The sequence below is a fragment of the Crinia signifera genome, chromosome 2 (genome assembly GCF_055691185.1).
Source record: "Crinia signifera chromosome 2, ASM5569118v1, whole genome shotgun sequence".
NCBI lineage: Eukaryota > Metazoa > Chordata > Amphibia > Anura > Myobatrachidae > Crinia > Crinia signifera.
This window is the reverse complement of record NC_139218.1, coordinates 373,358,798-373,378,809: the sequence shown is the minus strand read 5'-3', so window position 1 is coordinate 373,378,809 and position 20,012 is coordinate 373,358,798. Positions and strand designations below refer to the sequence as shown.

At 49.6% G+C, this 20,012-nt stretch overlaps 1 protein-coding gene across 1 annotated transcript in view; it reads right to left on the bottom strand.

Moving 5' to 3' along the window:
• The window catches only part of TRPC6 (transient receptor potential cation channel subfamily C member 6), a 191,652-nt gene extending 171,983 nt beyond the window's left edge, over nt 1-19,669 (bottom strand). The window contains exon 1 of the mRNA XM_083170079.1: nt 19,310-19,669. Within this exon, the coding sequence (XP_083026205.1) occupies nt 19,310-19,449 (140 nt within the window). The 5' untranslated portion in view covers nt 19,450-19,669. The remainder of the gene's footprint in view (nt 1-19,309) is intronic.
• Nucleotides 19,670-20,012: the final 343 nt, after the last annotated feature.

Here is a 20,012-nt window from a genome sequence, read left to right as displayed (position 1 = left end):
GGGGCATTTATGTACCTGCACTGTGGGGGCATTTATGTATTTGGCACTGTGGGGGCATTTATGTACTTGGCACTGTGGGGGCATTTATGTACTTGGCACTGTGGGGGCATTTATGTACTTGGCCATAATGTGTAAAAAATGGGGACTCTGCTGCTGTAATTTGTAAAAAGGGGAACTCTGCTGCCGTAATTTGAATATTGGAGACAACTGTGCTGCGTAATATCAATTGGCATTATTTTGTGACCACGCCCCTTACCCATGAAGCCACTCCCCTATATTTTTGGCTTAAGCACCCACCAGCAAAAACATAAATCGGCACCTATGGTTGACAGTCACAGTTCTGCGCAGTATTTACACCGCTGTGTACTGCTGTTACCTATAAAGCTGCAAGCCTTGTTAAGGACATCTGTGTGGACTAACCACCATTTCACATTTCGCTGTACAGTACACCCTATTTAAACTCCCCTAGTTCCACCAAAAGTTCATATCAATATAAATGTATGGAAAGGGTGAGGGAGAGAAGAAGTGGTATGATTGTTATTATTATTATTATCCTTTATTTATATGGCGCCAAAAGGGATCTGCAGCGCCCAATTGGAGAGTACATGAATAAGCAAAACAGGAAACAGTGGCTTACAGTTTAAGATAATAGAGGACAAATGCAGGTTACATAACCATTGCTGCATCAGCAGATGGCACTGATATAAGTATCAGGGTGGCAGAAAACCGCAGGATTTGGTGTCTGACTCGCCACCTTGTCCGAAGTGTGGTGAGCAATGCGAGCACACGAGGGTCCAGTTGGGCTCCCATGTTCGGACCTTGCTCCTTTCTCTGTTGTGCTGGTGACATCAAGAACCAACTAGTATTTAGACCTAATCGGTATGAAACACTCTCTACAGAACATGTTTTTCATACAACAGAACTCTTTTATAAATGGCCCAAGATTGGCTTTCCTACCGGTAACCTATTGCCGGTAGGAAAGCCAAGCTCTTTGTGGGACTGGAAATACCAGGAATCACCATCCATGGTGAAAGAATCAAGGCCATTACGATGTGAGTCTATGATAATTACATTATTTGACCCTGCCCCCTTATCATAGATAGGCGGTGCCTAATGATGGTAATAGCCCTAGCCTTTCCACACCAGCTGCAGCCTTCATCTCCTCTCCTTGGTCTAAAAAGAGGTGGCACACCCTAGATGACACAATTCGGTACTTGTGTAGTTTCACATTGTGTCAGTTGGCTGCCGACAAATTAACCATCTTTAACCTGCCGCAGATGGAGCAGTCAGTGAATTTTTTACAGCGTCACCACTTCCTCCCAGAGACAAAGCCATGTGCAAATGGGCATCCAATGAGACTGAATGTCAAGGAGCGGATGTGGCACTGCCACATAAGAAGCTGTCGCAAGAAGGTAAGTCTCCGGGCCGTACAGTGGTTTCAGGGATGCCATCTCACATTTATGACGCTTCTACCCTTCGTCTTTTCTTGGGCGGAGGAGCTAACAAGTATCACATTTTGTGAGTGGCACCTCTAAATTTCAAAGAAAACCACTGTGTTGTATGATAATCTTATGTGGGAGGCCTGCACCGCGGATTTAATGTCATAGACCCAACGCCGGATTGGTGGTCCGGGCAAAATAGTGGAGGTGGACGAAAGTCTCTTTGTCCAGAGAAAAAGCCATGTCGGACGCGTCCTGCCTCAACAGTGGTTGTTTGGAGGCGTATCCCGAGACACCGGTGAGTGTTTTGTAATGCCTGCAGCCAGCCGTGACACCAGCACCCTGATGTCCACCATCAACAAGTATATAGAACTGGGTACCACTATATATATTCTGATTGCTGGCGTGCATACAACACTGAACAGCTTGAGGAGGCAGGGTACCAGCATGCACGTGTGTAAACCACCGGTATAATTTCGTGGACCCGGAGACTGGGGTTCATACCCAAAACATTGAACGACTGTGGGGAACAAAAGGCAAAGGGGCACTGCGCGCCAATATCTGGACTCATATCTTCAGGAATTTATTTGGCGCAAAACTCGGCGCAGAAAATGCTTTCCAGCGGATTCTATGTGCCCTAACTCTGCTCCCAACGGCCGACAAACCAGCCAACACAAATGCAGACACAGCTGCGTCAACTTCAGCTGCATTTGCCGTGAATGCATATAATGAAGAATAACTGTATTTTCTTTGTCTTGTTATTTGATATTATTGTACTTATTTATTCACTAAAATCCAGTTACGTTTTCTTTAAACACCCCCACTATCCACGCCAGCCGGAAGCGTGGCGAGCGTAGCGAGCCCCACAAGGGGACGCGTTACACGTCCTCCCGACTTGTTCATACCCCCACTATCCACGTCGGCATGGAGTTGATTTTATAAAATGTGGTGATCGCAGTGAGCCACCGAGCCCGGAGCTTGGCGAGGGGACACGGAATACATGTAAAGTAATCCGTGTCTGCTCGCCACGCTTTGGGCTCGGTGGCTCGCTGCGCTCGCCACACTTTATAAAATCAACTCCACGCCGACGTGGATAGTGGGGGTATGAACAAGTCGGGAGGGCGAGTAATGCATGCACTCGTGGGGCTCGCTGCGCTCGCCACGCTTTGGACTGGCGTGAATAGTGGGGGTTTCAAATGGAGGCATTTGCCAGTATGTAACATGGAGCACTGGCAAATGCCTCCTTTATTGTGCATGAGACGCACTTGCGGCCGCACCCCACCTTTTTGCAGGAGACGCATGCGCTACCAAACCCCTAGCCCTGTCGGCAGGGTTGCCATACCCTGCCGCTATAATTACTGAGATGCTCAAGCTTCTGAGACGCTCTAGCGTCTCAAACCCTTTATCACTGCTCCCTACACTGACCCTCTCTCACTGCTCCCTACAACCACACACCCGCCCTCACTGCTCCCTTCACCCACTCACCCTCTCTGACACTTTATCACTGCTCCCTACACTGACCCTCTCTCACTGCTCCCTACAACCACACACCCGCCCTCACTGCTCCCTTCACCCACTCACCCTCTCTGACACTTTATCACTGCTCCCTACACTGACCCTCTCTCACTGCTCCCTACAACCACACACCCGCCCTCACTGCTCCCTTCACCCACTCACCCTCTCTGACACTTTATCACTGCTCCCTACACTGACCCTCTCTCACTGCTCCCTACAACCACACACCCGCCCTCACTGCTCCGCACACACATTCACCCTCACTGCTCCCTTCACCCACTCACCCTCTCTGACACTTTATCACTGCTCCCTACACTGACCCTCTCTCACTGCTCTCTACAACCACACACCCGCCCTCACTGCTCCGTACACACATTCACCCTCACTGCTCTCTTCACCCACTCACCCTCTCTGACCCTTTATCACTGCTCCATACACTGACCCTCTCTCACTGCTCCCTACAACCACACACCCACCCTCACTGCTCCGCACACACATTCACCCTCACTGCTCCGTACACTGACCCAATATCACTGCTCATTAGACTCAGCCTCACTTGTAGCTCTCTACACTGCTGATAACAGTGATCCATACTCCAATCCCATCTCTTATATCTCATAGGCAGATGCAATCATGGCCGTGTGCTTTACCTGCCTCAGGCCTGTAGCTCTGAAGAGCCCTATTGCTGGTCACAGTTGGAGTTTCGGGCAATACCGCATGGCTATGTAAATCCAGTCCCATGGGAGTCTCTGTTCCATTGCACATACATGTGCAGATCAGCCTGGTCATGCCTACGCACAACTAGCGAGACTGACCTAGCAAAGTGGTAATTTAACCCTTACCACACCGGACCATTATCTCTGAGAGCTGAGTAGCTGCTGCCCGGGCAAAATGGTTTTATTACATTGCTGTGAGAGATGATTTTCCATCGCCATGATGAGCGAAGGTTGGAATCGTATTGATAGATGTGTCTCATAATATCATTTAGGTGAATATCTGTGTTAGACGAGCAGTGTTTATCTTCATAGTCTAATGCTGCACAAGCGGCCACTTAAACCTGCTCTGTCCATAGAGATAACGGAGACAGAGGAGCCTATTCATATTTGGGGGTCGGATGGCTCCTAATGACTTATACCCCTTTTACACCGAGGCAAAAACCCAGGTTGGACCCAGGTCATCGTTGGTGTAAAAGGGGCCAACCCAGGTCCAGTAACACTGGTCTCCTACCAAGGTCCTGACCAGGGTTGAACACTGGTTGGACCTGGGTCATGGGCGGTGTAAATGGTCGCAACCCAGGTTGGGACATCCGGGTAGTGCTGAAAGGATACCAGAAGTGCTGGACGCCTTTCCACAGTGCGCTGCAGTGGCAAAAGACAGCAGCCAGGAAGGATACGGGCAGTGCACACAAATCATAATTGGATACAGTATCATTTATGTTATTTTTTTTTTGGGGGGGGGGGGGGGGGGGGGGAGCACATGGGAGATTCGTTCTGCTGCTGCAGGGGAAGGGGGCTCATGAGAGCACATGGGTGATGCTGCACTTTTATACCGCTATGCAGTGATGTAGCTAGGTTCCACGGTGCCTGTATACAATATACTACACACCGCTTAAGAAAATGGTACATCCAAATTTAATAGTTAAAATATTTAATTCTAGAACAGGTACAGTGAAAATAAAAACTTTTTTAGAACCAATATACTCTACTTTTCATAAGATCATTCAGCAGGTGCTCCGCCCTAGCTACGCCTCTCACACCAAATTGCGCATTACAGCCACCACCACCACCCCACCCCCCCCATAGGCAGACATATTAGACATATTCAGAATCTGAATATGTTTGATATGTCTGCCTATAGCGAGGGGGGTTGGGGGTCTGAATATGTGACACGTCTGCTTTTGGGGGGTTGAGCTAGAAGGGGATCTGACTTGTAACAGTGAGTCTGTGAGTCTAATGCAGACATACAGTAGCAGTAACAAACAGTCACAGCCCCCCCCCCCCCACACACACACACACACCCCCATAGGCAGGCATGTGTCACATATATTCACAGATCATCCCCTCCAGCACAGCCTAGGCAGACAGGCAGTGAAATGTATTCCCCAGGTCCTCACACACAGTTGTCAGTCTTTCTGCCCTAATGCAAACATAGCTGTCACAAACAGCCAGAGACACCCCATGCCCGCCACCCCCACCCCGACCCGCCCACCTCCCCCACACCTGCCAGTGTATGGATCAATAATTATGCCCAGGTATACAGTGACAGACCAGTGCTGGCTGCCCCTGCCCCCACTCACTTCAGAAAGCCCGTCCACGGCGCTGCTGTTGTGCTCCTCTGTCTCTCTCCCCTCTCAGGCTGTAGTTTCACTTTCATACAGTAAGCCTGAGAGGTGCTCCCCCTGCCTGCCAGCAGCTGTATCTCTACCTCAGGGCGGCAGCCGCAGCAGCAGGGAGGAGGAAGACAGAGCAGGGAGTGCGGCTCAGCAGCTGACTCGCCGCGCAGATGAATACCGGGCACAGCGGGGAACGGGCGAGCAGGGCGGGGAATCCGGTGGCAGAGCTCCGGCGCCAGGTAACATGTCGGTGCCCGGAGCTGGTGCTCCGCCGGCTCCACCCTAGCTACGCCTCTGCCGCTATGTGTGCTTGAGCACTGAATAAAACTTTTTAAAAAATATTTTACAAAATATACAAACCAACATTTTTTTTTTAAATCATTGAGGGAAGGTTGGATGGCAGTTTATCAGTCCTAAAATGGACATTTTTAATGTCATCCATAGGGAAAAGCAGTGTTGACCCAGGTTCAGTGTAAACGGCGCAGACCTGGGTCCGACCTGGGTCACAGTGCTGTGTAAGCTGGGTCCAAACCTGGAAACTCCTGTGTTGAAAGACCAGGGTCCGACCAGGGATTTTTGGTGTAAAAGGGGTATTACTGCAGTATCCAAATAATTAATAGGTCACAGATTCTCTTTATCAATATGCGCAGCTTTTATACAAGCATACAGATCTATAGTCACACATGTTATCCGTCAATGGGTCGCATGTGCGCATGCATTGCGATTGTGACTAACCGGACCAGTGTGTAAGATGGGCGAGGACTCATCTATTTGTTGAAATTATATATATATATTTATATATATATATATATATATATCCATATCGTAGAGGATAGCACTCTCCCAATCCTTGAGCCAACTGCCGGGGTGCCTGAAGCCAGAAAGTCCCAATCCTGGGTGCTTCCAAATATATACGAGTAGAAAAATGGGAGACACTCACCGGGCTTGCTGAAGCAAAAGTTTTTACTGGTACATACCAATTTTCAAATCACCATGTGCATAACAGTGGGTACAGGTCGACGTTTCGGTCCTGGCTGGACCTTTATCAAGACCCCCTTTCTGCCTCCTCCAGTGTGCAACTACCCAAGCTCCATGTGGGTCTTTTATACCAAAGGTACACCACTCCCCCTAATCACAACAGGAAGTGTACTGAACATATTAATCAAGCAATAAATGTATATATTTTTCCAAGTCATATGAACGGGGACCACATCCCTATCAATCACATATCATAAATGATAAATCACAGGATACATCACTATTATTCCTATGCTCTTACCATATACATAGCGTGCACTTAATAACAAACAGCCGGAAGTGTGCATCAGAAAAACGCTCCTACTTCAAGTGGGAACTAGGTCGACGCGCGCAGGGCGGATGCGCGTCGGGCATGCAGCAGGAGAAACTCTGCTCTGACGAACGGAAGTTTGTAGCGCCGCAGTTAAGTATGTTCTGACGGCCAGCTTAACAGTATGTGGTAATGCAAAGGCTACTGACCTAGTTCCCACTTGAAGTAGGAGCGTTTTTCTGATGCACACTTCCGGCTGTTTGTTATTAAGTGCACGCTATGTATATGGTAAGAGCATAGGAATAATAGTGATGTATCCTGTGATTTATCATTTATGATATGTGATTGATAGGGATGTGGTCCCCGTTCATATGACTTGGAAAAATATATACATTTATTGCTTGATTAATATGTTCAGTACACTTCCTGTTGTGATTAGGGGGAGTGGTGTACCTTTGGTATAAAAGACCCACATGGAGCTTGGGTAGTTGCACACTGGAGGAGGCAGAAAGGGGGTCTTGATAAAGGTCCAGCCAGGACCGAAACGTCGACCTGTACCCACTGTTATGCACATGGTGATTTGAAAATTGGTATGTACCAGTAAAAACTTTTGCTTCAGCAAGCCCGGTGAGTGTCTCCCATTTTTCTACTCGTATATATATATATATATATATATATATATATATACTAGGTGATTCATTGCGCCCTATCAGCAAGTATCCTGATGAAGCCGGTGATACCGGGGAAACGCGTTGAGCACCACTAAAACCTGCTGTACGATTGGCATCCATCCTCCCACAAGTGACGTGTCCATCCACCCCCAGATGATCCTCAGAATTCCTGGATTACAATTATCTTTTGGGATACCCGCTTTATCCCTAATTCCTTCCAGACGACAACTAGAGGACATTCTAATTGGGAACCTTGAGTCCTTGGAATTATAGGACATACCACGGACACATTCTCACTATACCCTGGCTCCAAAAACACCAGGTGGAATGGGATGGTAATATACAGCCTAATTTACAATCCATTATTCCTGTGCAAGTGATGCTATAATACAGTGCTACACAGCACCATCTAGAGCGATTCACCTTTTAGTTTGTGTGTTTTTAATATGATATTATAAATAAATTTGTAAATTTGTATCTTTAGAACCGCGTATTGTTTTTCTTAAAACAGCCAGCGCTGGCACAATATTTCTTTTACGTGAGGTGCTTTGACTGTGCGCATCGAGGGCTCCTCGGTCTGTGGGCTGTGTATGTTGCTGGCGCAGTGTCTGTAGGTAGTAATTAGTATTACTGTACCTCTCCGCCAGCCAGAGGAGGCGAGGTAACACACAGCTTGTACTAGCGCGGCGGATGTAACAGCATAGGGTGCGTGCGCTTCTCCTGTACAACCCTATGGGGAGAGCAGCGCGCACCGATAACCTCAAGAATGCGGAAGTGCTGAGAGAAGCACTGATCCGCCTGAGGTTAAAGAATACAGCGGCGCCGAAAAGTACCCGGGGCCGCGGCGGTGAGTGATATAGCATCTCGCCCTGCACATGTTACATCTGCCCCCCCTGCAGTGCACATGGTTTTGTCCATCTAAGAAGGATTTTGTCAGAAAGAATGAACCAAAATAAGGCCCCATGTTACACAGCAAAGACACAGCTACTCACCAGACACACCAGGTGAGAGCCCCACACCTCCCTCACTCCCCCCCCCCCCCATTCACGGCATCCCCATGATTAAATGTCACATGCAAAACACTGACATGGCTATGGTCGACAATGAAAAAGGTTGACAAGATTTATTTTTCACTTTTTCAATGTTTTCATATTCATTCTCATGTGTCGACATGGACACCAATGAAGTGCCACACTTATGTCAACATTTACATGTGTTGACCTTTCTGTGTTGATTTTTTCTTGTGGCGATTCGCGGCACCCCCCCCCCCCCGCGACCCCCCTCCCGCAATTTGCAGCACACCCCCCGCAATTTGCGGCACCCCCGGTGACTCCCGCGATTTGCGGCCCCACCCCGTGACACCCCCCCCTACCTCCTGCGATTCGCAACCCCAGGATTAAATGGCACACGCAAAACACTGGCACGGCTATGGTCGACAATGAAAAAGGTTGACATGAGTTTTTGAAGATTTATTTTTCTTTTTTTGAATGTTTTCATATTCATTCTCATGTGTCGACATGGAAACCAATGAAGTGGCACACTTATGTCAACATTTACATGTGTTGAACTTTCTGTTTTGATTTTTTCTTGTAGCAATTTTTTTCCAGTGACAACTATGTGCATGTCAACTTAGACATCATCAACCAATTCTTTGTATAATATATAACACCTGTTCTGTTTTACTGTAGGTGTTTTAAGTCAGATCTTTTACTGCTACTATTACTGTTTATGTAAATGCATTCTGAATGACAGCAACATCCTACCATCCTGCTACAAGAATATACTAGGTGATTCATCGCGCCCCGTGCACACCCCCCCCCCCCCCCGCAATTCACGGACCCCCGCGCACCCCCCCTCCCGCGATTCACCCCCGCGCACCCCCCCTCCCGCAATTCGCAACCCCCCCTAGCGCAATTCACGCCCCCTCCCACACTTTGCAGACCCCTGCCTTCTCCCGCGAATTCGTGGACACCTGCGCCCCCTCCCTCCCTTGATTCACGGCACCCCTCACTCCCCTCCCGCAATTTACGACGGTGTGAAGAGCGCCCGTAGGGCGCGATGAATCACCTAGTATATATATATACAGTAGACTGCAGGAAGGAGCTATCACACTCCTTGCGGCCGACAGCTCCCAACACGGCACTCCAGGGACGTTGTATGGTGAAGAAAATAGTTTCATTGAACACGTTTATATATATATATACAGTATAATTATACAGAGGCGCAGCTAGGGCGGAGCCAGCAGACCACACGCTCCGGGCGCCGAGATGTCAATGGGCGCCAGAGCTGTGCACTCTGCCGCCGGCTCCCCCCGCCCTCGCCGGCTCCCCCGCCCAGACACTCCCCGCTGTGCCCGCCTCTATTTTCAATTAAAGTTCACACACCGGACCACTAGCTAATAGGCGCTTGTGATCCAATAACCAAACAGAAGCAGCATTGGCTGCTGGACTGCGAGCGCCTATTGGCTAGCGGTCCAGGCAGGGGGATACTTGAGCTCTGGGGTTGGGCGGCTTTGTTTTTCCTTCTCCAGCAGATCGGTGACCATGTTCTTCTGTTGCAGGAACTTCTTGAAGCCATCTTTCAGCGCCGTAGGCAAGATGGAGCCGTGTGTGTGACAGTGTGACACACGCAGCAGACACAGGTAGCAGGCAGGGCGGCTGTTGCTGCTGGAGGATGAGGAGGGGAGGGAACTCCGGGTGGGCGGAGACTAGCGCTGGGCTGTAGTCATAGTCAGCATTAGACCAAACCACAGAGCCCCGGCCCAGAGCCGACAGCCAGCTGCAAGCCCTGCCCTCCCCTCTCCTCTTTCCATTGCAAATGCTGCAACCACACCTCTGGGGCTGGGCGGTTCAGCCGCGCACAGCGGGGAGCAGCAGATCCAGCTTGATGACGTCGGCGCGGGAGCAGGAACAGGTCTCACTGGCAGAAACTGACAGTGGCACTTGGAACTGTCAGCAGTGGGATCTCTCTGCACCAGCAGAAAGCAGCCAGCGGCCAGCATTGGAAACCCTCACACACACAGCGTTGATAATATGTCCATGTGAGTATGTAAATCTGAATGTTACTGTTATGCACTGGGACAGGTGAGGGTTTTTTTATGCAGAGAGGGGCGGGGTGGGTAGTTGTTTGCCCAGAGGAGAGTTTTCAATTTTGGGGCTGTTATGCACTGGGAGGGGGTTTTGTGTGGTATAATGTTAGGCTGCGCCCCCTTTTCACTGCGCAATAGTCCACCTACTACAAATCGGGGGAGAGGGGTGCAAAACATGCCCTTGCTCCAGGCACCGTGGCACGTAACTACACCACTGTATATATAAACGTGCTATATTGTAAAAACGGAAACCAACGTTGGTTTCTGTTTTTACAATACAGCACGTTTGATGAGTTCTCTGAGTGCCATCCTTCTTTAACATACTGTATCCTGTATCTCTCTGCCGGTTATATATATATATATATATATATATATATATATATATATATATATATATATATATATATATATGTATGTATGGAACAATGGCTAATGCCATTAGTAAATGGAATTAGTGTCCCGTGGCCAATATCTGCCACGTTTTGCTTTCTGGGTACGGTAAATTTGTCAATTAGGCAGTCCCCATACAAAGTTATGGGGCTGCTTTTGTGATGGAAAATGGGGCATATATCTACTCGGCCACACACATTGCACTGAGATCATTCAGTGAGTGATTCAGGTTGGTTTGCAAAAGCAACCTCCTTTAACGGACAAAACCATATGCACTGCAGGGAGGCTGAATCATGTGCAGAGAGATTTGGGTGAGTTATTTTGTTTATGTGCAGGGTAAATACTGACTGCTTTATTTTTACACTGCAATTTAGATTTCAGTTTGTACACACCCCACTCAAATCTTTCTCTCTCTGCACATCAGCCCCACCTGCAGCGCACATGGTTTTGTCCATTAAAGAAGGTATTTGCTTTTACAAACCAACCTGAATCACCAGCTCAATCCAATCTTTCTGATCTGTTTTATTATGTGTTTTTGGCTATGGTCTGAGCATCTTATTACATTAAAGTTTCCTATGCTACTGATTTGTGTGCACGGCTGGAATAAGCCTTCGAGGGGCCCGGGGTCACTAGACAGGGGGGCCCCTTACACTTGTCATTACTGCCCACAAACTGCACGGGAGAATATTACACTGTCAAAACACAGAGTAAAGGCAGTATAAACTTGGTCAATGGGTAACTGCAGGGGTTGGGGGGGACTAATATAAATATACATATAAAACTAGGTGATTCATCGCGCCCTACGGGCGCTCTTCACACCGTCGTAAGGGGCTGCGCCCCCTGTAACCTGTGAACGCAGTTATTGCGTGAGTGAGAGTTGGGTGATATGGGTGGGTGGGAGGTGCTTGGGGGTGGTGTGGGTGTGTGAGTGGTGGGTTCGGGGTGGGGTGGTGTAGGCTAGTTTGGCTAGGTGTAGAGTGCAGGGGTTGTTGCTAAAGTGGTGCAAAGATAGTGTGTGTGGTGTACTTGTGTGTGGGGGTGGATAGGGGGTGTGGTGTTGTGGGGTAGGGGTATGTTGGGTTAGGGATTTTGTTGGAGTGGTGTCGGAAAGTTTAGGTAGGTGTAAAGTGCATGTGTTGGTGGTATAATGGTGGAAAGAGAGTGTGTGTGTTATTAGTTTGGGGTGGGGGGTGGATTGTGGTATTAGATATTTATTTGGTGTGGTGCAGGCTAGGTAGCATATAAACACATTGTAGGCGTTGGTTGAATAGGAAACCAAGGTTACCTGTGATCCGTTGGTGGTATAGTGAAAAGTCTTTTCTCCTCGTAGGTCCGGGGATGGCGTCAGCAGAGAGGCAGGTGTGAGGGTAGTGGGAGGTTTGCTGGCACGGCAGGAGGGGGTGGGAGGCATCGGGCACAGTTGCAATTATTAGGCACCTGTGCGAGCGGGTTGCGGTGGTGGCAGGAGGAGCTAGCAGGCAGCCGCCACACTTGTCAGCACTGTGCGTAGCGTGCTGGGGCGGCAGGTCCCGCGAGAGTGGGAGTCTGCTGCCTTGAACCTGTCTGGCCTGCGCGTGTTTCCGCGATAATTCCGGGAGCGCAGGTGCCTGGCAGGGTGTTCTCGTATATAGTTGTCTACATGTGGCATATGTTGGTGGTGTGATTGTAGGTGTGTGGTATAGCGGACAGGGAGGTTGGGAGCAGACAGTGAGGCAGGACGGTAGGGAGGGGACAGGGAGGCACAGGGTGGTTGGGAGGGGACAGGGAGGCACAGGGCGGTTTGGAGGGGACAGTGAAGCAGGACGGTAGGGAGGGGACAGGGAGGCACAGGGCGGTTCAGAGGGGAGAGTGAGGCAGGACGGTAGGGAGGGGACAGTGAGGCAGGATGGTAGGGAGGTGACAGGGAGGCACAGGGTGAGAGGGGACAGGGAGGCACAGGGTGGTTCGGAGGGAACAGTGAGGCAGGATGGTAGGGAGGGGACAGGGAGGCACAGGGCAGTTGAGAGGGGACAGGGAGGCACAGGGCGGTTCAGAGGGGACAGTGAGGCAGGACGGTAGGGAGGGGACAGGGAAGCACAGGGCGGTTCAGAGGAGACAGTGAGGCAGGATGTAGGGAGGGGACAGGGAGGCACAGGGTGGTTGGGAGGGAACAGTGAGGAAGGATGGTAGGGAGGGGACAGGGAGGCACAGGGTGAGAGGGGACAGGGAGGCACAGGGCGGTTCGGAGGGGACAGGGAGGCACAGGGCGGTTCGGAGGGGACAGGGAGGCAGGACGCTAGGGAGGGGACAGGGAGGCACAGGGCAGTTCGGAGGGGACAGTGAGGCAGGACGGTAGGGAGGAGACAGGGAGGCACAGGGTGAGAGGGGACAGGGAGGCACAGGGAGGTTCAGAGGGGAGAGGGAGGCACAGGGCAGTTCGGAGGGGACAGTGAGGCAGGATGGTAGTGAGGGGACAGGGAAGCACAGACACAGGGAGTGAGATCCTTGTACATCTTACAGAGCTGTGCTTGCAACATTTTTCTGAAAGCAGTGGAGGGGGTGGAAACATAGTGGATTTGACCATCTGCAGAAATGGTGACACCTCAACGCCTCATACACAGGTGTGCCTGCAGCAGAGCTCCATCCTGCCCCCCAGATTCATACACACATATATAGCAGTGAGACACACACACACACAGCCCCTTCCCTGTGTCACACTCACTTTTAGGCTGTGCTGCTGTCTCTGAAGCTCCTGGCTGGCATGGCACTGTTTGTAGCACAGTGCCGTTTAGCCCCGCCCCCTTTTCAGACCTCCGGATGCCTCTTGTGCAGTTCAGCTGCCATGATTTATTTATTATAGGTAGTGGGGGAGGCTGGGGTAACTTGTCCCCTGTGCCTCCATCTTACTGCAAAACACGCTGGATGAAACTGAAAGTAAGCTACTGCTTTGGGCAGAAAGGGCTGCTGGGAGCTGTAGTTTAGTTTCAGTTTCATCTAAGTAGCTCCTCCAGCTCTAAACCAACGCTGCCGTGCAGGGACGGGGGAGGAGGGGAGGAAATGTCACCATGCCAGGAGTTGCAAGCACCTGAGCACAAAGGAGGGGTCTAGTGCAGCTGGGCAGGGGGGTGGGGGAATATATGTGAGTATTCTGGGAGTGTGTGCATATAGCTGGGTGGGGGGTGGAGTTTCATGTGTGACCCCCGCCCAGCATTATACACACACACACTCCCAGAATGATTGACACATGTAGCCAAATATATGAGATACCACATGAAAAGCCTGTGTTTGTCCCTCTGTACCTTACACCTTACTCTGTAGGAGCCCTGACAGGCTCAGCCTTGTCTCTAATTAAAAACCTTCCCATGACGAGGCCGCTGCTGCTGCTACCCTCCATGGGCCTGAGAAGCATGTGATGAGCTCCACCAAGCAGAGCTCAGCACAAGCCTCTCAGCATCTGACCTCTTGTGCAAAGTCTCATGGGACTTAGTAATGCACTGCAGTCAGTGTGCCTTGGCTCCCGATGCTCAGCACCGTTAATCATTGTCACATTGGTAGATAGGTGCAGCTGCAGCACTACCCCACTCCCATGTACAAAACCTTTAGCTAAAAATAAAATATATATTTTTTTTAAATTACATGCAAACCACAGGGGGGCCCTAGATAGAGGGGAGCCCAGGGATACTGACCCCCTGTGCCTCCCCTTTAATCTGGCACTATCTATCTTCTTTCAAATACTCACTCTGTATCTATGTTGGCCCCTAGATCTGCCCTCATTTCCCAACACTGACCAAGTGGGAAAATATCTCAATCTCTTCTGAATGTTAGATGTATTATTATAGGCTGGGTTCTGGAACATTAAAATGAGAGTATGAAAAATACTATTTGTTCTATTATAAATTATGTTCGGTAAACAGTTTCTAATGTGGGGTATAAAAGTTTGGAATCCGGTTGGTAGAGCTACACTAAAAAACTTTTTTAGTGTAGCTCTACCAACCAGATTTTTTTTTAAAGTAGACAGTGAAAAGGTCGACCCGATGTAGTCATCATGCAAAAGGACGACCGGGTCAAAGGTAGGGTAACCACCAATCTGGGATTACTCTGGACAGTCAGGTAATCGAGACCGGTGTCCGGAGGCCTGACTGGTGGCTGCTCCGGACTATACAATGCCCCCGGAGCCACCTATTTCAATTACACTCACAGTTACATACTGTGAGTTACAGTCTGACACACTCCGCTGCGGTGCATGCTGGGAGGAGGAGGGACAGTGTGTCATGTGCCCTCCCCCCTCCTCCTGTGGCGCTCACTGCGTAACGATGGTTGCTCCGCGGGGTGTGAGCCTGACTGTCAGACGGACAAACTTGTGGTGCAGCGCAGTTTTACCGCTGGGTAGTACAATAGGCTGCGCAGCCCAGCCGGCTGCCCTGTTCCCAACCCAAACCCGCACCCACACTCCTGACTGCACCTGTGTGCCTTCCACTCTCACCTGCCTGGGCGGCGCAGCACCCAGCCTCAGCTACCGGTACTACTAGTACAGTCCCAGGCTGCGGCCCCACTGGAGCCCGGTATCCCGGTCAGTATCCCGGTGCTCCGACAGGGAGGTGAGTGCAAAGAAGCCCCTTGGTTCTATTCTCCCTCTATGGGGGTCGTGGATCCCCAAAAGGGAGAATAGCCCCTGACAGTGGGGATCCCCCCTGTCGGAGCACCGGCAGTCGGGATTCCGACATCGGTATACTGACCATTGGTTCAATATTGGGACCAACCTTGTTTAATATATTCATTAATGATATTGGAAGTGACATAGTGAGTAAAATTGCAATATTTGCGGACGACACAAAATTGAGTAAGGAAAATATCTCAGGAGAGGATGTGGAAGCCCTACAAAATGACTTAAATAAACTGGAAAGGTGGGTGGAAAGGTGGAAAATGCAGTTTAACTATGATAAATGTAAAGTAATTCATTATGGGAACAAAGGTACTTGTTTCCTATCTGGGCGCCCAGGTTTTCTACGTACGGCACCGTAATGAAATCGGATCGCATCGCATCGTACACATACACGATATTGAACGATGCGATGCGATCCGATTCGATTTCCCATAGGAAACAATGTGAAATGGCTCAATTTAGCCAAATTATCATAGGAACAATAGTAAATGGGCCAAAAACACCCCTGAACATTGAAATGTCCCCCCAAAAGTAGTTGACGCCACCCCGCCATCAACGTGAACCCGAAGTGTGGCGAGCGCAGCGAGCCCGCGAGGGGCGGCGGTACGCGTCCTCCGACCTTTTCATGCCCTACTATCCACTAGGGCGTGGAGTGAGAATAGAATAGTGTGGCGAGCGCAGCGAGCCACCGAGCCCGAAGCGTGGCGAGCGCAGCGAGCCCCGCGAGGGGACGCGGATACCTTCACAGTTATACGCGTCCCCTCGCGGGCTTCCCAGGTGTCCATGGCGACGCGGACACCTGGGAAGCCCGCGAAGGGACGCGTTTACCTGTGAAGGTATCCGCGTCCCCTCGCGGGGCTCGCTGCGCTCACCTCACTATTCTATTCTCACTCCACGCCGACGTGGATAGTAGGGCATGAAAAGGTCGGAGGACGCGTACCGCCGCCCCTCGCGGGCTCGCTGCGCTCGCCACGCTTCGGGTTCACGTTGATGGCGGGGTGGCGTCAACTACTTTTGGGGGGACATTCCACTGCTCTGTGGGTTTTTTTGGGGTTTCTGGCCCATTTACCATTCTTCCCTATGCTGATTTGGGTAAATTGATCCATTTAACATTGTTTCCTATGGGAAATCGAATCGGATCGCATCGCATCGTTCAATATCGTGTATGTGTACGATGCGATGCGATCAGATTTCTATACGGAGAATTGCATGGTGCGCAATTAACTTAGCGGGCGCCCAGATAGGAAACAAGTACCGGAACAAAAATTAAGAAGCTACTTATAGGCTAAATTGAGGTAGTATAGGGAACTCTGCTGTAGAGAAGGAGGGGGTCATCATAGATGAAAAATTGGGTAATAATGCCCATAACACTGATCAGCACATTACTATGTAATGTAGCCCGGTATAATAAATGACTTTCTTTTCATCGTCACGGACCTGTTTTATATCGTGCATCCCTGATATTGACACAAGGTAAATATTTCACAGGCTACTAGTGGTAAGACTTTCCAGAAACCTCAAATGTGACTTAAATTACCACAACATTAAAAACCACATCCCCCACATTGCATCTCCTGTCTCCATCCATCCCCATGTACAGTAGAGAGCTATTTCCACAGAATGTGCCTTTACCTAACAGCTGTTTCCAGGAAGGGAGGCAGGTTGTACCAGCCACACACACAGTCCACTCCTTACCACGTGAGCCAGCGGCTGCAGATTCTGAATGTATATACACGCACAATATATTCATTGACTAGATAATTGCCGGCTCAGACCGAGGCAATGATTTATATGTTCCAGGACAGACGTAATTCACAACTAAGCGAGATGCAATTCTGGAGATATATTTACAGTTAAGTGGTTCTTTTCTTCCTAATTTCCCCTCCATCTAACGAAGGCAGGACTGGTCCTAATACATTGGCCAGCTGATGTTCTCCTCCACTTACTGCCATAAAGTGGTGATTACTATTGTTAGCATAATCGCCTAATATAATTAGACAAACAGACCTATTACGAAATCCATCGTCTTTAGGTAAAAGATGTCTGTCTTCCACCGAACCACATACAGACCAGCGGTGGTCGTCCAGGGACCTCCACATACAGAGTGCCCCCCACACATAGCTGCATCACCACCATGGGGGGGGCACTGTGGATTAAAAAACACCGGGGTAGCATGTGAACTGGCGGCACTACTGTGTGTAATATTTTTATATAACATAATCAGCGTATTATATTGATCATTTTATTGGTAGGTCACCTTGAAGTTTAGTGGTATGGGTGACCACCGGAACCGAACTGAACCCCGGAAAGCTATCACAGGCACCTCCCAAGTCCCCCCCCCCCCCCACCCCAGTGACAGTACCTCCCGGACTAGACACTACAAGCTCCAGAATGCAGAGTTTGATGAATAGAGCATGTCCGGTCTAACGTAGGGTATGGGTAAAAACCGTACCCAGACAAGACCCCAGACCACCGGACCGGACATCAAAATCTGCAGTCCGGAGCTTGTAGGGTCCGGTCCGGGGGGTGTCCTGTCCAGGGGTGTCTTGTCCGGGGGGGTCCCTGTGATAGCTATCACCAGGGACATGAGGGAGTGGAGATTACAGCCTACCCGGGTGGTCCGGACCGTCCGGTTTTTGCTACATGCCCGGACCATACAGGGAGGCTTTATTCTACCCCCCCTCCTCTACCTGGTGACAGGTGTGACAGGCAGCCCCCCCGGACAGGACACCCCCCGGACAGGACATCCCCCGGACCGGAGGCTACAAAATGCAGAGTTTGATGTCCGGTCCGGCGGTCCGGAGGTTTTGTGTTGGTCCGGTTTTCACCCATGCCCGGTCTAACGTAGGGTATGGGTAAAAACCGTACCCAGACAAGACCCCAGACCGCCGGACCGGACATCAAAATCTGCAGTCCGGAGCCTATAATGTCCAGTCCAGGGGATGTCCTGTCCGGGGGGCTTCATGTGACAGCTGTCACCAGGGAGAGGAGGAGAGGGCAAATAAAGCCTCCCTGTATGGTCCGGGCATGTAGCAAGAACCGGAATGGTCCGGACCAAATGAGGAGGCTGTAATCTCCCCTTCCCCATGTCACTGGTGAAAGCTATCACTGGCATACCCCCGGAAAGGACACCCCCAGGATGGGACACCCCCCGGACCGGACACTACAAGCTCGGGATTTCAGATTTTGATGTCCGGTCCGGCTGTCCAGGGTTCTTACCTGGGTCCTGTTTTTACATGGTCCCTCTAACATATGGTTCGGTTCCGGTGTTTACTTTGTCCCCATGTTTAGTTGCCCTGGGGCCCCTACACTTTATCCAGCCCTGCTCTTTCCACAATCAACTGTACTTTTTAACAAAACAAAAGATAGATAGATAGATAGATAGATAGATAGATAGATAGATAGATAGATAGATAGATTGGACCAATTAGTGATGCAACAAGTCCCAGTAGTAGTACGATACATCGATAGCTTTGGGATGCAGAGCTGCATATACAGGCAAACAGTTCTTGTAATACACATTTCATATGAAGGACATCAGTGGATATTATTTATGTGTAGCACCCATGCATACAATACACGTACGCTACAATACAGTGAGCTGGCTACCCGTTAGCATACTATACACCAGTGAAGGAAAGAGATACAGCATTATCTCATTTACTATTGAATACAATAGATAGCTTATACAATAACAATACAAATCTATATATCCATTCATCTTCCATGATCTACAACTGTTCTAACTAACATGCTGACAGTGGTAAGACCTGCCATAGGGAACCTGGCATATAACAGATGTTGTCCGGTAGGGCATGCTTGGATTTGTAGTCCCACAACAGCCGGAAGAGCGCAAGGTGCCTAAGGCGGATTTAGACAAGCCACTAGTAGTTCTCTATATTGATCTCAGGCATATACAATATATATAGCAGGGATACACTTACATAGGATAATATCCATAGGGGTGTAAAGAGTTCTCTTCCCCATCCTCTGCCTCCATAAACAGGTAATCCTGACTCTCATTCCTGGCCGCCGTAATGGGACAGTTGTTATTCCTTGTCACATAGGGTTCACAGTGGCTCATGTTAAATCCAGGAATTCTCTCCCTTAAACTCTGCTCCCTTGCACAGGCACACAGTAACAGATGCCTCAGTGTAACTGCTGCTTCCCCCAGCTGTCCGGCTGCTTCATCCGCAGAAATAGGAATGATGCTCCCTGTATCCTGAGACAAGGAGCAGAGGCAATCTCTGCTTCTCCAGAAGAACCTGCATGCTTTTATCAGCACATCTGGTTCCCCAGCTCCAGATTTCCATTCTGTCTCTTGACTCCCTCTAGTGGCAGAAAGTAGAGTGGCAGGTGGAAACAGCCTCTACTGCAATGCCTGACCAGAGAGTCGATGGTCTGCAGCTGGTAATTCTCTAAGCACTAATTGCTCATTATTGTTTTCCATCTTCTGGCCAAATGTTTTCTCTTCTTTTAATTTAGAGATAGATTGGAAAATACATTTTTTAATCTGCATCCACAGCTGATCAATACATTCTGAATAAATGACGAATAAAATAATACCATCAATCTAAATTTTGCATTGTAATTATTTTTTAAACAGACAAACATACAGTAGCCAGGATCTGGAGATGGGGGGGTGGG